Here is a 19052-nt window from a genome sequence, read left to right as displayed (position 1 = left end):
TTTCACCTTAAAGGTACAGTAATAGGATATTGTACTTTTAAATATACACTGATTAGTGTTTAGTTATATCTTCCAATAACTATTTGTGTTCTTATAAAATTAAAAAATACTGTATTTTTCGGCCCATAAGGCGCACCAGATTATAAAGCACATTAAGCGAAACAAGCGTTAGCGTTCATCCTCCAGCTTCACTGTGTTTATGCTATGCTAACATAGCTGCGTCGCTAGCCATAGCACATCATTATATAGCAGCTAGCCTAACTTTAGTAACCCTACAAACGTCACTGCTGTTTAGTTTCCTGTCTTCATTTATGTTGGAAGTGATAGCAGAGCTGTACGTTTGAATTTTTCAGAAATCTCTCAGTCAGAACATGCTATATCATGTTTAGGTGGAAGCTAGCGAGCTAACTTCCTGCTAACTTCTAACTCTGTTAAATTTAATAAATTCTGTTTTCATGGATGCCTGGATGTTAAACTTAATACACCTGGTAAAGCAGCAACGCTGATCATTTTATTAAAGATGAAAGAATTTAGACAGTTTTTAACTCTCAGTGATGCTGCAGTGTTCGTTTGACTTTGGGACCTGAAGTAACGGAGTTTAGGACCCAGATGACTCCGCGAGGCTCCTGACTACGGTAGCCATAATGCTCCGACAATCCATCAGGCGCTGCGGCTTCGTAGCTTAGCAAAGTCGTACTAAAACATTTTTGAGAAATGAAAAACTGAGCGTTTTCAGAGTTTTACAGCCTCCTTCAGACTGTAGATGTGTTGAGGTGGACTACAGATGCACACAGCAGGAGCAGATCCACTGCAGACATGTTCTCAGTGTTGTGTTCGTACTCTGGGTTAGGCTACAGTGCAGAGAATGACTTCAGAGATACACAACTGATCGCACAGTGTGAAGTCTGGTCAGGATGAATAATACCTGGTCACAATAATAGCCGGTCAAACATGGCATCGTTTGGTGTCAGAAGGAATTACCGGCAAAGAGGCAAATAAGTGCTGACTATGCGTTATAATTACAAGATTAGCAAACGTTTTATTTGACAGAAGGAATGAAGCCAGGAAGTCTGTGGTCTCCTGTCGTTACAGGATTTGGACTTGCTGGACATTGAGTCAATGTGAATCATCCATTCCTTTCTGAAACTAAACACTAGCTAGCACCGGGCCTCCCACAGCCTCCTTTTATCTCAGCACCACATGTTGGTGTTTGCCACAGCTGTGAAATAGACATGGTTAAAAAAACAAGCGATGATTATTGGTCATAAAGGCCAAGTGAGTGCGGTTTGTAACAGGATACTGCATCAGACGTTTAGAAGAAGTTGTGTTTTAGTTATGTTTTAATGAGTTTTAATGTCATTAACATTAAAATCTGCGTACAGGGTCAAGAGGTTTTAGTTCTGAGTTCAGGAAACCAAAGAAAAATTCATTATCAAATTTCCAAGTCAATTCAAGTTGAATTTCAATTCATGAAAAAGTTCAAATTAGGGTTCAAAATTGTGGAGAAACCTGTGTTTTCTGAAACACTGGCTGAAGGTCACCTTCATTGTCTCTGCATCTCACGTCCGAGCCAACAGACTCTGGAAGGAAGCTAACGCCAAGCAGCGTTCACAGTGACTTTAAGTTGACATAGCAGGACATTGAACAGTGTGTTGTGGTTGACTAACCTGTCAGCCTGTAACGTACGAAGTGGTTTAACTTGCAGTCGAGAGAAAGAGCGTCAAAAAAACAAGAAACGAGGTGAAGCCAGAAAAAGGCAAAAAGTTCACGGTGAACTGTTCCTCGACTGACCACAGGAGGCTCCTGAAGCAGGTTGCTGGTTACAACATAGAAATATGGCAGAAACACATTTTTATAGCCTCATACAAGGAAAAAAAACAGTCTGTGGATGCATCTTCCTCGCCACGTTTGGAGCCTCGGTTAATCACCAGGCTCTTTGTTCCATGTCTAAAAAGTCAACACAGCAGCACCAACAATCGAACACTGAGGCCTCAAAACAGGGACTTCACAAACTAGTGTCGTAGTTGCCACACATGGAATGAATCATTGGTTTTAATGTAAATGTAATGATAAAAAATATTCTATACACAAATGTTTTTGTTGTTGTTGTTGTTTACTACACCACTACGATTTTTATGCCATGTGACCCCTCCTGTCAGTCCTCCTGGATGGAGACAAATACCGGATGGATTTGTCTCCATCTGGGCTCAAACCAGGGTTTTGGTGTACAAACCAGTACACTATGGAAACACTCACTTTGTTAAGTGTTTACACGTCCGAGAACAAATGTCTGATTTATTTATTTATCTTTTTCATTTGCAGTTCAATTCAGTTTATTTGAGGTTTTATGCATTTTTGCATCAGTACCTGAACAACTGTACTCTTCACAAGCGCTGACCAATAAGCTAAATGCAGAGTGAAATTCAGATCAAATGTGTAATAGCCAGTGTTGGGTAAGTTACTTTAAAATAGTAACTTAGTTACATTACTAGTTACTTCCATCAAAAGTAACTCAGTTGCTTCAAGTTACTCGTTACTTTCAAAGTAACTAGCTACTAGGGAAAGTAACTTTGGTTTTACTCAGAATTCTCTTGTTAATGTGTTGCTTCCATAACTTTGCCAGTCTTCTAGCTTGCTTACTTGCCACGGTGCACTGTGCCACCTACCAATAGAAAGGAAAAGATATTGTGCATATTTCCACGAGAGAAATCCCACGCCTGGACCGTCATTGACTGCTGCCATGATTCTAGCCTACGTCACAGCGTCATGTGCGCCTTTTACATCCAACACAAAAACTGCAGTCGTGGTGATTTCGATTGTACTCAGAACTCAGAAATTCTGCCTTCTGAATAGGAAGATGTGGGTAACACCAGACTGCAGATGAGCTGCATACAGGGCTGGACTGGGACAGAAAATTGGCCCGGGCATTTTGACTAGAGACCGGCCCACCATTATAGGAAAACTCATAAAGCCTTTGAATGATAATAAACACTGTTGTGACAGTGATGTTCACTGTTCTGATGGTATATATGCATCAATCTATCAATCGTTTGTTGTAAGATTCAGATAATTATTTAATAAAAGCTAGACATTTTAAATGAGAATAAGAAAGTATTTCTTTGTGCCCCCCTCTCCCTGTTAATGCCCTACCTGCCCCCCTGGCAACACTTTGCTAGACCCGCCCCTGCACAGTTACCAGCTGTCAGCTACCTAAAAAAGGATCCTGGTGTTATTTGTCTCTCAGAAACAGTTCATAACTTCCCTTCAACTCATTCATGTCACCTAAAAGGTAAACCTGTTTCTCCATCACAGCTCTGATGATCCAGTAAGGACATCTCCTGGTTTCATCTTCATGTTTCCCTCTCACCACATATCCAAACCGACATCATGACCAGCAGCTTTACAGCTGTGGCTCCAGCAAACATCAGCTGATACTAGAAATTAATATTAAATAAATTCTAACAACAGCTGATCAAGCTTAAACGTGCTGCTGTTGTTTAGCGCGACAACCGCTGGTTTCCTCTTTCTGGCGCAAAGTGGGCGATAAATAAACAAGAGAGACGATCAGCTGATTATTGATCAGTTTCATGATTGAAGTAGAAACGGGAGAGAGAGGGTGAGAGGATGAGAGAAGAGGCAGATGTGCAGCGTAAACACAGAATAACTCCAGCTTTGTGCCTTTTTCATTGTAGCTGAATTACGGGACAAACTGTTCCTTTTCACCTCAATAAGAAACGCGTAATATTTTCTCTGAATACCAGACGGGACGGTTGGCAACTCTAATAACTTATGAACAAAATAAAGTTCAACATCAGTAACATCATAGCACCCACCCAGCTGTATAGAAACTCCGTCATGCTAGCTAGCACGCAGTACGGAAAAAGTCAGAATAACGAAAATAAACTCCACCTACACTTGGTTTATATCTGACCCAGAGAGACTGCAGGTCATAACTTCTTACCTGAAGTTCAGTTCACACTTGGACCGGCGGCCGCCTCGGGTCTCTCCTCCTGCCTCCCCTTTCTCTCATCCACCTGCTGGCCTCCACCACTTGCTAATGTTACTGAATCTGTGGAAGCTCCGCGATGCCACCACACGAAGTAACGAGTAACGACCCTATCTAAATCCCAGTAACGACTAACGCGTTCCTGGTTTTGGCATAATAACTAGTTACCGTGCTCGTTACCACAATAATAACGTAGTTACTGTAACGCGTTACTTAATAACGCGTTAGTCCCAACACTGGTAATAGCATTAAGCACATACTGTGTTGCTTTGATCCTGTTAGCTTTCTCTGCGCAGGAACTGAACAGGATTGTTCAGAAGTAGCAGTGATTATATCCCAGGCTCACCCTCGTCTTTGAGCTCGACCAAACCTCCCGTTATTATAAAAACCTGCCAGTATAGCAAATTAGTGGTGTGCATGTAAAAAGCCTGGTCTTCTCCCATGCATAAATGATGCTGCAGCGTTGTATCAGCACAGCTCGACAAGCTGTTTGCAGTCATGCTCAGCAGCTCCACATCCGCATAGTTCAACACAGCAAATTAGGAGAGGCGAAGATTAGTGGTACAAGAGAGTGAACATGGCAGGCACAGCAGCACACACACAGATATATATCCGGTACACATACACTCGATACATATGGCGCACTGTGTAAGCAAACAATATACGAGCATGCCACCAAATGTTCAGAGATGCACTTTACAGAGACGTAACACGGCAGTCTGCAGAGGTGAGACAACCAACCGCGGAGCGTCGCCTCTATCTTAGCTAAGCTGCCGAGGACGCTGGGAGCTGTGTCACATCCTTATGGCTGCTGACAACACACGCTCACGTGTGCACGCCTCTTCTCTGCACCATTTGTCTTCTGCACCGCTCTAAATGATATGTTTTTGCAGTGTAACAGTGGCAGTCCAGAGGTGCGTGCCAGGGCTCAGTCGCCCCCCCCCTGCGTGGCCATAATGTGAAGTAAACACATAAGTACAGTGTGCCATATGTAAAACAGACGCACCCCCCATGCATGAGTTTAACATTTTTTATTCTGTTTGATTTCTCGTCCTCCACGCTGCTCTCTCTCTCCCTCGCTTCTCTATTACTCTCTCTCTTTCTGACCATCTCAGAATTCAAATGAAATCAAATGGTCCTTGATTTGCATGCACTTACAGAATATTGCATGTGCAGTGTTTGCTGTTAAAGGCGTGGAGAAGAGCGCGCTGGTGGTGTCGGTGGGCGTCTATGTGCTCCCCCATTGACATCAAACGGTCCTCTGATATGGAAATGGGAGGGCAAAGGAAGAATGGCTCCTCACTGAGGCTTTGTTTGGATGTAGGCCAAGGTCTATCCCTCCCTCTCTCCTTCCATCCATCTCTATCCTTCCTTTCTTCCTAACCTTAATTTTCTGCATCTCTCACCCTCACCTGCATCGTTTCCTTTACTGGCTCCCATCGTTAGACTGTTTACACTCTCACATCTTTCATTTCCTCTTTTTTAAAATCTCTTTTTATATTCTGCAATAATTAACAGCCCGATCCTGTGACTTGCTTCTTCTTCACTGATGATCACATTCTTCTGTGTGGCAAAAACGCAGAAACGGTCGGGATGCACAGATTGCATAATGCAGCGATATCAAACATCAGACGTTTGGCTCGCTGAAATTGTTCATGTTGACTGATTTTAACATATCGACAAACAACATTGTTGTCACAGTGTCGGGGGCCTATTTTTAGTTGTAGCATGATTTCCACTTTATGTTTGCTAAATGTTTCAGATGAAATGTGATGAAGACGGGAACGACCTTAAAACTGCAGCTTGTTACTAAATAAAGAGCGCAGCCTTAAGCTAGGTGTAACTGTGTGAACAGAAAACGTTCGAGTAAATGTTTACAAACAGAAAATAAGGAAACAAAATATGTTTATTGATGATCATTTTAAGCATTGCTGTTGCTATTGGCCCTGAAGTTTAGAATTGTTTACAGTAACATTGTTTATAGTAACAATTTTAAAAGTAGCCACTTTTGTTACTATTTGTTCTCCCGGCATCATTAAATTTGGTCTGATTTGAAGCAGAGCAGCCAGAGCCACGGGCCGATACAGTCAGTTTCCACTAGTATTACTCAATCATCATATACATCATACATGCACATTCCTGTTTCAATTACATATGTTATTAACCTTTGGTGGTGTGTGAGCAGTGCATCAGCGTTTCAGGCAGGTAACTTACTGGAGTGTTCCACTTTGAATTTTTCTAAATAATTTGTTCTAAATACTTAATTCTCGTGTGCATACAAGCCAGGCTTTTTTTTACACCCTGCAAATGGAGCCACCCCATAAAACTCTGATGTCAGCCATACTTTATGCATTTGGTTAGTCTGCACTGCTGTCTGAGGAGGAGCTCCTATCATCGGTTCTTATTTTCAGCCATCGTAGGTCAATAAGCTCTGTCATCACGAGGCCTTTTCTTGACAGGGACCAGTTTGATGAATGAGAACACTCGGCTCTCCGGAAATAAATAAATAAACCTTTTAAACTACTGGAGCCACCGTGCCACAGAAAGCTGCACCTAACAAAAGTGCTGCGTGCCAGATGGGAGCATTTTAGATGGTACCACAAATTTCTTCTGCCTGTCTCTGAGGATGCATGTGCTTTCTATTGTAGACCATAGAGAAAATGAGACGGAGCTCAGTTAAGCAAATGGACAGAGCTAGACGAGAGTCTGGGTCGCATTAGGAGCGGAGTCGCAGAGAACGGGAGCGATACTGTACAAAGACACACACTTGAAATTGTATTCTGTGCCACACGGGACTTTTTCCATTTATAATAAAAATGTTTTGTTTGTTCTTTCCTTCACTTGTATGTCATTTTTACTTTGATGTCCTGATTGTGTGTGTGTGTGTGTGTGTGTGTGTGTGTGTGTGTGTGTGTGTGTGTGTGTGTGTGTGTGTGTGTATTTACTTCACAGCACTTTAAGAAGCAGAGAAGGCTTATCCCAGAGAAAACAGTGTGGAAGTACTTTGTTCAGCTCTGCAGTGCGCTTGAACATATGCACTCTCGGAGAGTCATGCACAGAGGTATGCACACAACACACGCTCTTATTAACACAAACAATTAGAGGACTTTTTCATTCATTACAAGTCTTGGAAAATCCCTTAAATTTGTCGTTTATTTTAGTTTTTGGGATTCTGTGCTACCTTGAATATTTAAGATTACTTACAAATTTGTGTGCACTGATCTGCTCTCAGCACGGGAGTGACAAGAAATGGACTGGATTTAACTACGAGACCCAGTAGAGCTCGTATAAAATCTGATGTAATCCTGAGTGTATTATTACACAACATAAGGAAAAAGAACTTATGAGTAGTTTGGTGCACTGGCTGTCAGTAGGTTTCCCAGACGTGGACTAAGTCTAGTCCAAGACTAAAAGAAACATTCAGTGAAGACGTCCACTTAAAAACAGTTTATGGTCTATAACTGTTAGTAAGTTGGATCCACGTCTGGCAGCGCGAGCTGTTCAAGTATTTTTAGTAGCTCGCTAAACTGAAGTGAGAATGCTGAAAAATGTTGGAAAATGTTCAGTGTTTTTCTGTAAAGGTGCTTTTTAGTTCAAAGTCAATGTGCTTAAAGTGAATTTTCTTTAGTGTGAATGAGCGTGTTTCATAAGGCGGGGGCTTAAGTGTAGGTGTTAAACAATACATAGACCAGAGAACACAGTGTTTATGGGCACACGTGCTTTGAATAGGGCCCAGTCAAGTCGAGTCCTGGATTCACATGCATAGGCTACACACACACACACACACACACACACACACACACACACACACACACAGCTACAGGTGATGTACTTCCGTTTGGACTGACTTTGATTAGGGCTCAGGGACACTAATGAACCCTGAGCTCTGAGCTTTAATGACCACTTAGCAGAGACGGCCTATTCAAAAGCCGCTTACAGTTATACGGGAGTAGTAAATTTCAAAGCCCGACGTGGGTCACATTACCAAGGTGTTTGAAACTATGTTAATGTCCAAATGATATTTTCAATAATGGACTTTATGCTTCCAGTTCAGTCATGTTTATTTGGTAGAGACTAAAGGTAAAACTTTCCTGAATTAATATGAAGAAATTATCGTTTGCAAGCTGTCACTTTTCCTTCACTTTCAGACATCAAGCCAGCCAACGTATTCATCACAGCTACTGGAGTAGTTAAGCTAGGAGACTTGGGACTGGGGCGATTCTTCAGCTCTAAAACAACTGCTGCTCACTCGCTGGGTAAGTTATAGCACTCTGTACATATGTGGATACACCAACAACCCCCACTGCTCAGTAATCTCCCAGTGTTGGATGTGTTTCATTAGGCACGGGCAGCTCAGAGCCATGTGTCATGTAGTCATTCTGCCTGCGCCGTTCTGTGCCCGGCACCTCCGCTGGCCACTTAGCTGCTTCCTGTTACCTTGACCTTTAACCCTGACACAGATGAAAACTGAGGCTGGCGACACAGAGGTCCGATTGAGACTGCGCCACTTTACAATCGCGGTTATTGTAGAGTTGATGGGTGTTTGTGTCACAGAGGAAATAAAACTGCGTTATTTTTGTTTCAGGAACTGTCATTGAAGCCGCCGCAGTAATTAGGTCTTTGTCCATTTGGTTAATTTTAAAATGTGACATATCATATAGCCACATGACTGCAGTCAGTGCAATAGTTTTTATTGTTAAGGAACAGCACGGTGTTGGGATGACCTGACGGCCAATAGTTTGGTTTTTAGCACAAAAAAGATTCTTTGCATTCAAGTTATTAGTTTTCTGCACTGTTTGGTGTTTTTAGTCCGTCTCCTCTTTGTGTGTAATAGACTTCATGAACAGATGCGTCACTATTTTAAATCTGGAACATGTCAACAGGAGAGAGGACAGCATTGTGCTGAGTGTGTTTAATAAAGTCTCTATTTTAGTATAGACACAGAGGCATGCTGGCAATCTTCCCCAAGTAAGAAAAAAATTCTCTTTTTTAGAATAATTATTGGTTAAAATTCATACAAAATTCTCATTTTTTGTTGTGGTGTTTAAACGCAGCATCTTAGCAACAGCACATACAAATAAGCGACGGCTGCTTATTTCATGCAAATGATTTTAGATACTTTATTGAGTGTTTTAGAAATATAGCCCAGAAACTGCACGTGTGTTCTTTGTTGTGCTTGTCCGTCCTTTTTCTGCATGTTCTGTATTAAAATGGTCAAGTGATGTGTTGCACTGCTTTAGTGAAATAGTCGAATGCCCAGAAAAATATAATAAAACGTGTTACTGATCATTGATGGGACTCGGGAACACTGGTTATAACTTGGCCTTTCTGCGGTACATGAAGGTGCTATCCAGTATCCCCTGGGCAATTTCAGATACTTCATAGATTGGAAAAAGTAGGAAAAAAGAAGAATTCCTTGGACAAATATAAGTACTGCCGTTCACACCGTCTCACTTCCCTATGTCAGACTGTTATTACCACAAACAGCGTGCTATTCTCAGCCTCGTACAGCAGCGGCTCAGCCTTTGAGAAAGTGTGAATCACATGATCAAGTCAACAGAAGCCCTATCAGCTGCAGTGCCTGCAGAGCGGGGTGAAAGCGCCTGTGATTGCTCATTAAACGCTGAGTCCACAGCGCCCTCTTTAGGCCGACAGAGGACAAGCAGAGGGGTCAACTTGAATACCCCCATTAATCTGATGCTATCAACATATTTCTTTAGATTTAAGTATGCAAATAATATTTTTATAATGTTTTTTTGTTAATTCTATAATATTATTAATTAAAGTTCATACAAAGTGCAGTAAACAACAAAACTAAATTAAATCAAACCTTGGCATAAATATATTTAGTTCCATCTCTCCAGGGCTGTCTCATGGTCTTCCATGAATTTGAATAAGCTTGTGAAGGATACATGTGAGATGTTTGAATGATTAATTGCACACATGCAGATATTTATGTATGATCTCGTTCTATAGAGGCGTGTAGCGTCTATAGGTTAGTGAGACCTGCCCACATTAAGGACTAGGAGCGTGTCGTGCTGTCTCCTCTCTTTCTTTGCCACCTCTCTGGCTATAGCTTTTCTCCATCCCTCCCTCTGGTGCTTTGACTTTAGTCAAATAAGGATGAAGGTGTAGGTGAAGGAGAGAGATGGAGAAGGTGCGAGGATACTAGAATCTGAGAGTAGAAGGGAACCAATACTGAAAGAGTGAAGTGAGAAAGAGAGGAGAAAGCAAAATGTCACAAAAGGAAAAAAGCATAAGAAATGAAGAAAGGGTGACAAAGAAACAGAAAAAGAAGTGTAGATGTCCCAGGTGTTAGAGAAGAGTGTGACAGAGTGACAGAAGAAGAGGAGAAAAAGGAAAGAAAAGTTAGTAGGAGCAGAGTAAGAGCAGAATATGACAAAAGTGACAGGAAAAATGGAGGAGAAGAAGGAACGCGAGAAAGAAGGATGGAAAGAAAAACTGTGAGGAAGAGGTGTGTGTGTCTGTGTGTGTGCGCGCAATCGCGTGGGTATGTAATGAGCCCAGCCACACAGCTGAACAGTAGAGCAGGGCGGTGGAGCTGAGATGGAGGTCCAGGCATACAGCCTGTCAGCTCCTAGGCTTTCAAGTCAGCTGCAGACCCCCCCCCCCCCCCCCCCCCCCCACACACACACACACACACACACACACATTTTCTCTTTACACTCTTGCCCACGCTGAGAGAGACAGTCTTTTTGTCTCATGTATGGATGTGTCTGTGCACACAGATGCACATTCATACGGTCTGAATTTATGCACACGCTCATGCAGAGGTAGATAATCATGCAGAAATTTGCAATGTGCGTGCACATTAATGTGCACAGTATCCAAACTTCCAGATATAATACCAACCAAAAAAATCAAATCAGTATTAAGAACACCGAGCTGCTGAGTTACTTAGATTTAAGGTGGATACTTGCATTTAAGCAAGAAAACGATTGAAAGAAAGAGCAGGACCGGGAAGAGGAAGTGAATAACTACTTATTACTGCCAATTGGCAGTAATATAATATACCTGTAATTAACACCTGTAATGAGAAAGGTGTTAACGATGAGTTCTGGGGGTGAACGAGGAAAAGGAAAAAACAGAAGGGGAGGATCGCATAGGTCGATGTTGGAAATGATTTTGGGATTTTACGCGTTCATATAAAGCCTTGGTTATGTTGGTTAAAGCGGGCATAAACACAGAGGCATAATATAAATGCAAAGAAAACCATAAAGGGTTCACTGGTGTGGGGTTGGTTCAGAACGGCTGCTAATGAGAAACGCAGCGATAGCTTTGGAGCGGCACACAGATTAGAGGAGGGTTACCCTGGTAATGTAAATGCTTTTTACTTAGCATTAATATGACAGTGTTACAAGCTACAGTGAGTGCAGTCTAATCAATAGTTGTATCTAAAAGGGGACGAGCTTTGGTTACATTTGCAGCAGATTCACGAGTGCACGGGCTTTATTGTGGATGGCTTCTCACCTCCTATACAACACTTATCCTGTTAGGCAGAGAATACAGTGTTGTCATTGCTATTCACAATAATGGAAATCAATCCCAACATGACTTTCAATTTATTTGCATGAATAAGTAATGTGGCCTTAATTCAGCTTGCTGAAGGAGCCGAGCCGCCGCCGCTGCCTTTTTTATGCCACTATTAGCATAAGAGAAGCTCATTCTTTTTAATCAACTAATAATGAATGTTAAGGGAGCCTGTTCAGACCGCACCATGAGACCTCACACACACACACAACCTGATGACCAATTAAAACAGCCATTCCCAGTATCATGTATTCTTCCACTGGCTCTCTGGCTTCTTCTCTGCCGATGCTGATTATTTTCGGACTGACAGGTAACACTTCATTATTCACAATCACACATTTAACAGAAAAACACGTTTTCTCAACCCAATTAGATCTGCATCGAAATTAAAGCCGTCATTTCAGTTCCCACAGACTTCAAATCTAATGCCCTTTCTGTAATAGTTTTATTAAATGCAGTTACAGGATTCGAGCTTCCTCAGACCTGTTAATGTGCAGAATAGCCCCGCACGCCAGCGTAAGAGAGCGCTAAGACGGCAGTTACGTTTTCACGCAGGCTGACGTTTCTCCCGAGTTCTTTCCGCTCGAGAGCCGTTCCCGCCCTCCCAGCTTCCCTCAGCGTTTGTGTGTATTTTAAACTCAACAAGTCCATAAAAACTCTTACTCCCAGCTCTGCACGTTTCCCGTGACACGTTTTGTTTATGTGCTTGAGGCAAGACTGATCAGGTTTGGATCAAACAAACAAAGAAGAAACACCACCCCATTTAATTAATACTTTTTGTGTGTTTCGGAGCCATAAAAACACTCCTGCAATGATTTCAGTCAGTCTGTAACATCACATAATGTTTAAGATTTAATTCTATTGGTTACACCTCAGAATAAGAAAGTTAAATGAGGCGGGGCTTGGACTGAAGTTTAACATACTGAACCAGGTTATATGTTTTTGGTTTTTTTGGCTTCACTAAATCAAACAACTGCGAGAGAGGAGGATAACAAAAAGGTGCTTCTGCAGTCTTGTTTTAGGATCAGAGCAGCCTGTTGCAATAAATAAATGTTCCTTCTCTCATTGATGCTCCTTAACAAAAATCAAAGGGTTCATATCTCCAGCATCTAGAGCCCGTTTGACTTTGTTCTGATCTCAGAGGATTTTCTGAGTGATGACATTATTTTCTAAGAGGATTCATGACTCAGCAGGAAGCGTTTTTGTTTAACTAGTGATGTTATTCTGAAGCGCTGTCGTCACATTAGTTACAAGACTAAAGCTAAAATCACGCTTTGCAGAGGTGTGCCAAAATCTGGGCTTAGAGGAAACATCGATTACAGTGCGTGAATTGACTTATAAGTTAAAGTTAAAAACTGACCACTGAAGTAATAAAGCCTGATACAAAATAACCGCTTAGTGTCAGGTTAATAATCAGCGTGGAGCCTAAAATGCATTCAAGCTAATGTTGATTATTATTGAGCATATTTAGCTGTTTATCTTTAACTTTATTCACATGATCTGAGGTGTTTTCAGCAGGTTATGGTGCTGGTGAAATTCCCATCTTTTATATGTGACTAATAAAAAGCCTCTGCTGGTGTGCTTGGTAGACTTTTACATGGGAAATCACAATAAACAGAAAGCAGATGAAAAAAATCAAAGCTTGCATCAAACTCATCCTGCAGAGTCACGACTGTATGCCGAGCTGCGGCTCCTGGTTGTGTCCAGTTGGCTGACGGTCTGATTTCCTGGAGCGCTGCCATTCGCTGTGGCAGTTTGGGATTCTTGAGTTTCAAAACCAGAAATGGGCCGACCGCTCCCCGGGCGTATCCTCTGACTGCTGTTTCAGATCATTACGGAGCCCCAGTAATCAAAAGTGATTGATAAATGGTGTGTGTGTGTGTGTGTGTGTGTGTGTGTGTGTGTGTGTGTGTGTGTGTGTGTGTGTGTGTGTGTGTGTGTGTGTGTGTGTGTGTGTGTGTGTGTGTGTACACAGCTTTGTGTTGTCTTGAACTTGCATGCATGGTCCTGGTATGTGTGCTGATATGTGACCTCACATCCAAGCTTATTTCAAAATGACACAGACGACACACTTTGTTACAAAAACACGTTGAAGCTCCATCACCGTGTGAGCCGTGTGGGTGTCGTTGTTGATGTGGAGGAGAAACAGGTTTGCAAAATGTTAACGCTCATTTTGTTTTTGTCCTGTTTCCTGTTTCGTCCACTTCTCTCCCCCCTCCCTCCTTCCACCATGTTCCAGTGGGTACTCCTTACTACATGTCACCGGAGAGGATACATGAAAACGGCTACAACTTCAAATCTGACATCTGGTCGCTAGGATGCCTGCTCTATGAGGTAAACTGGGAACGCGTGCACACACTGTCACCTCGCACTCGATGGTAGGAGTGACACGAGAACACATGAGCTGACACGTGTAAACAACCCGTTCTCATCCATTGTCGTGCATGAAGATATGTACACACAAGCAGTAATGGGAAAAATACAAACACGCACGCTTCGTTAGTGATATTATCTTCTAGATGTTCTGTCGCTGTTGTTTTCCTCTCGTCTGATCGCGGCTCGTTCAGGCCTCGCAGTCTGTTCTGTAGACCTGCTAAACATTGAGAGTCTGCTGAGTGAAGGGAACTGACATGGCCATGTGTTTTAGATGAAGCTTTCCGGTGACACTGACTAGTTTGATTAGTCGGGAGCAAACCACCACAGGGCGCTGCTGTAGACCACACTGAGTGGAGACAAGCCCGGGAGGAGCACACACAGAGGGAACAAAGGGAAAGGAGTGAGGAGCAGAACGATGATAGACACGGATGATAGCAGTCAATCTGACATCGCAGCTCGCCGGCGTTCCCGCGCAGACACACACGGCCGGGCACAAAGTCAGAAACACACTGCGGGCTGAGGAAATGCCCACATTTTCCTCCCCTCGTCTCTCCCGATTCCCCTGAGCTGCTGATCATTTGGGCTGCATTTCAACGCACCAGTGACTACACCTTCTCTAAAGCGCCTCAGGCACAGAGGTGGAGAACGCGTAAGGAAGAAGTTTGAGCTCAGCTTGCAGGTCATGGTTGCTCAGAGACCACAGTCCTTCATGCTAATTAGCTCCCCACAATGCACTGCGGCAGCGCACGTCTGTGGTTGGTTGAAGGATGTGGATGCTGTAGGTCACACTCAGTGTTTCTGTGTGTTTGTGTGATTGCTTGCATGGAAGCCGCTCCTGTTACTGTTAAGAAAACAGCTGGGCTGCACTGGGTCTGGCACGCCTACAACAGTCCCAGCCTTTACTCTTTACACATCAGACTTTGGTGTTACATTAACATTTTCCAGCAGGCCGCTGTCTGTCCATTTGTTAAAACTTTCATCATGTGCTGCATCGATTGTTTTCCACTTTTAGCTGGCACACAGCACTTTGATCTTTCATGCATTTCACTGGCGTCACAGTCTAGACCAAATGCAGAGAAAGTACGATGGAGACCAGAGATGAGGAGAATCTGGGAGTGAGCTCGAGAGCAAAAGTGAAAAATGGATGAGACTGTTTCTCTTTGAGTAAGCCAGAAGGCAAGGAAGAAAGATGGAGGGTGAAAAAGTTTAGGAATCTATATAAGAACAATATAGGAAGCTGGAGAAGGGTGGGGGAATAGGCAGGAGCCATAAGAGTGAATGAAAAGAGAGGAGATGGAAGGTTTGGGAGCAGAGGGGAAGAAGTGAAAGAGGAAAAAAGCGAGAGCGGGGAAGTAGATTGCTGGAGCGAGGAGAAGGATGGGGGGTGCTCATTCAGAGAGAAAGTACTGCAGGTACAAGAGCAAAGACAGAACTCCAGCCATCAGGTCAAGGTGAGCCATGCAAGGTGCCTGTGGAGATAAAGATTTTACAAGCTTATTGTTACCAGAGCAGCGCTCACCACGCCATGCATATTCTCTTTGAAGAGCAGCCTCTCGCCTTGCACTGTTCTTACTGAGAGGGCTCCGCGGTGCATTCGTTGTCTGGAAACTTGCCTCTCTCCAAAACTCTCTTCTCCATTCCTCTTTGCTCACATCTTCAGCTTTCTCCGAATGCCTTCCTTTTCCTCACTTAACCTTCAGGCATAAGGAATTCACACAGAAATCCACGCCTGATCCCTTCGGTGCTCATTGATTTCACTACAATAGGAGGATCGCGCTGGTTTCTGAGCGCGTGCGTCCGCGAGCGCGCGTGCGTTTGTAACCCAGGGAGTTTGAGAGAGCCTGCGTTTTTCATCCTCGTGCCTGGGGGTTAAGTTCGGGTCCAGGGGGCCGCACGTCAATACCTGGTCATTGTATCTGCGTCCGTCTTCATCTCCCATTCTGTTTGATCCCCTTCTTGTTGTGTCCAACTTCATTACATCATCTGGCCCCGCGCCCTCCGCCCAAACCGCCGACACCGCCGTAAACGGGGACGCTCAGCTGGGTTGTCTCCCACGGCGACATGGTCACATGGTTGCAGGGCAGGCAATGAGACTGCTGTCTGCTAGCGCTCGTTACAGTCGAAACCACCTCATACTTGAATCAGTACCACACACTCACACACACGCACTCGCACAAACTCACACACACACGCACTGTGGGTCGCCTGCTTGCATAGATCTCTTGCGGTTTCTGTTTTGGTCTTAAAGTTGGAGGAGGAGAATATGTCAAGAAGTTTTACTGGAATGCGTCTCCTTCCTGTATGAAGCGTAACCATCCGTACCTCTGACTGTGCCCACGCCCCCTCCCCTCTTGTTTTGCTGGAGCTTTTACGAGGCCCAAAAATGCCGGGTCCTCTGAGCAGCTGGCGTTTGCATGTGATGAGCTGTGGTTAACCCTCTGTGTGGCAGAAACAGAGATTTCTGGTTTTAAAGGCTTTTTTCTGTGTTGTTGAAGCTCCTCGTTTGCTCTCGGGCTGCGACTGAAGCATGAATAAAAGTGGCTCTACCTGCTTATCTGTCAAACTTTATTAACAAAATATTATTTGTAGATTTTAATTAGGCAGTCGATCACACACACACACAGACACACACACACAGTGTCTAAAGGCAGGCCTGACATTGTGATGTGAAACCAAACTAGTGCTGCAGGCGTGTAGGTGCATATGTGAGAAAGAGAGAGGATGAAAACACAAATATAGTTTTTATTTTGATACATTTATGGTTCGATGTGTATTTTTATTTATAACTGAGGGTTTGTGAGGAGCTCTTTAGTCTCAGGCCGTTAAGGCTCGAGGGATGGAGGTGGTTGGGAGGGGGGAGGCGGGAGTCTCACGCAGCTCCTTTAATTGGCGTACAGGGAGAGGAGCTGGAGAGCGAGCGTGTGAGATCAATGTTAATTACACTGGAAGGCCCTATGCAGACCTTTTAGGGAGGGATGCTACCTATACATGACCTGGCCTAATGCAGAGCAGAGTGGGAACGTTTGACGTGAGGCTGTTCTGATGGTCATTACTTTATGATAGACTTTGAAACAGCTGCTCGAGGGTTACGAGTTGGTTTAGAGTTAGGATATAAATCAGCTAAGGTGGTGGTTTGCATTGGGGTTTCCCTGTGAAGCCGTGATGTTACATTTCAGGACGAGGGGCTGGGAAGTGCATCGTGTCAGCGATGGTCCTCACAAATATAGAAGCACAAACCTACGTGCGCGTGTGTTCTGCCACCAGCAGCTCACAGCCCTCAGACAGACAGCAGGCATGCGTGTGCATTGTATGTCTCTCGAATATCAATGAAGCATACACACATACACACACAATCGCGCACACACACCGGGGGCTCAGGGGTCAGAGAGTGAGTCAATCATCTAAACCGTTGCGACGACACAGTCTGAAAAAAGGAGTGAGTGTGTGTTTGTTTGTGTGTGTGTGGGTATGCATCTTTATGGTGTGTGTGTGTGTGTGTGTGTGTGTGAGCAGGGGGCCGGCAGCTGTCAGGGGCTAGGAGCAGCAGGCACTAATGAAGCAGATGAATAGTGCAAAAACTCCCAAATACAAACAGGACAGTTGACATTTTTCATCTGTCAAAAGCAGAAGATGCATGAAAATACGACGGGGTCTTGTTTAACCCTTCACACGCTGCTGTGTGGAGTGCAGCTCTTCTTTTTTCTCCCTTTCTCTCCCTCCGTCTCACTCGCTAATTGGGAAATCTGGATTTTTGGAAACCGCTAATTCTTACATGGATACCTCAAAATATGAAACCTGAACATGGACAGAAATGTGTATTTTTACATGTAGAAATGAATCGAGTAATGATGATGATCTTTGTCAAAAAAAAGTCTTTTTCTGTTTTTGTCTTGTTGTTGTTTTTTTAACATGGGAGTGAGCAGAGCGCCTAACACTGCGAGCTTTGGCATTTTCAGGTATCGACTGTGGTTATTCAAAAGTGATTGGATTCTGAAATGAAAGGGCAAGATGTCCACTGACCTCGGTGGCAAATGACTCATAGGTTCAGCAGCCAGATGATTTATTTACAAGCTGCAATGAATGACTAATTAGATGGTCATTTAATTGCAGGTAGTGAGCTGTTGTCTATGGAAATGCATGTTAAATAAGGGTCCATAGCTATAGCACACTGAGTAATTAACATGTTGGAATAATAATACCTTAACTTGTTGCCGCCTGTGTTAATGGCTTTTTAAATGTAGTTGTGTGTGTGTGTGTGTGTGTGTGTGTGTGTGTGTGTGTGTTAAATGTGGAGCACCATCTATGTGGGAAGGTGCTTTTGTGCAAACGTTCACCAGTATTACTTGTTTTTGTTGAGTCCACGCGTGTGCTAATCAGCTGTGTAACATTTAGCATCCTTCAGTCGTCCTGTGAGTGTGCACACGGCTGCTTCTGCTCGCCTTGGTAACGACAGGATCAGGTTTTAAATTGTGACTTTGTTAATAACAGAAGTGCATCATTGATGACGTGCATGAATATTCAGCTGTCAGCTGCTGGTCTTGCAGTCGAGGCAGAGAGGTGTTCACAGACAACAGAGGGAGATTCTCTTTCACTGGATGTGTTTTGTGAGCATGAACAGCAGAGCAGGGCGACCAAAAATATTTATCACGATATACATTTGAAAATTTGCGATAACGATATAACTGACGATATAATTGACACTAGACAAAATACTTTACAACTCCTCAACTTTATTAGTGCAAAAAAAACACATCAATGTATTTTCACTTACACAAGCAGCTGTTTTTTTTATCTGCATTAAAGTTCTATAAACATTTAACAGTGCAAATGCAAATTCCTCACTGACAGTTTAACCAAAAGGCGTTTCCAGTGGAAACTGGCCGACATATCCTCAGCATAACCATGTATAATATCCACAGAACTTAAAGAGGTTATACACACACAGTATGGTAACATTATGTTGAAGCACAGTACGTATCACTCCGCGAGGCTCCGCCTACAATAGCCGTAATGCTCCGACAATCCATCAAGCGGTGCGGCTTCGTAGCTTAGCAAAGTCGTACTGAAACATTTGACAGATTTTCGAGCGCCGTGCACATAAAATCATTTCGAGGTCAGT

General features: G+C 43.4%; 1 protein-coding gene across 2 annotated transcripts in view; it reads left to right on the top strand.

Annotated features, from left to right (window-relative positions):
* Positions 1–19052, top strand: part of nek7 (NIMA-related kinase 7) — a 65219-nt gene that overhangs the window by 38410 nt on the left and 7757 nt on the right. For both annotated transcript variants that reach the window (XM_085436126.1, XM_085436127.1), the window contains exons 6-8: positions 6959–7067; positions 8155–8262; positions 13797–13891. In XM_085436126.1, coding sequence (XP_085292252.1) covers positions 6959–7067; positions 8155–8262; positions 13797–13891 — 312 coding nt within the window. The remainder of the gene's footprint in view (positions 1–6958; positions 7068–8154; positions 8263–13796; positions 13892–19052) is intronic.

Source organism: Copadichromis virginalis, linkage group LG17 (genome assembly GCF_057382275.1).
Source record: "Copadichromis virginalis isolate Kocher_CV1m ecotype Utaka linkage group LG17, C_Virginalis_male_GT1.1, whole genome shotgun sequence".
NCBI lineage: Eukaryota > Metazoa > Chordata > Actinopteri > Cichliformes > Cichlidae > Copadichromis > Copadichromis virginalis.
The sequence above is the reverse complement of the archived record's forward strand: the minus strand, read 5'-3'. Positions and strand labels throughout refer to the sequence as shown.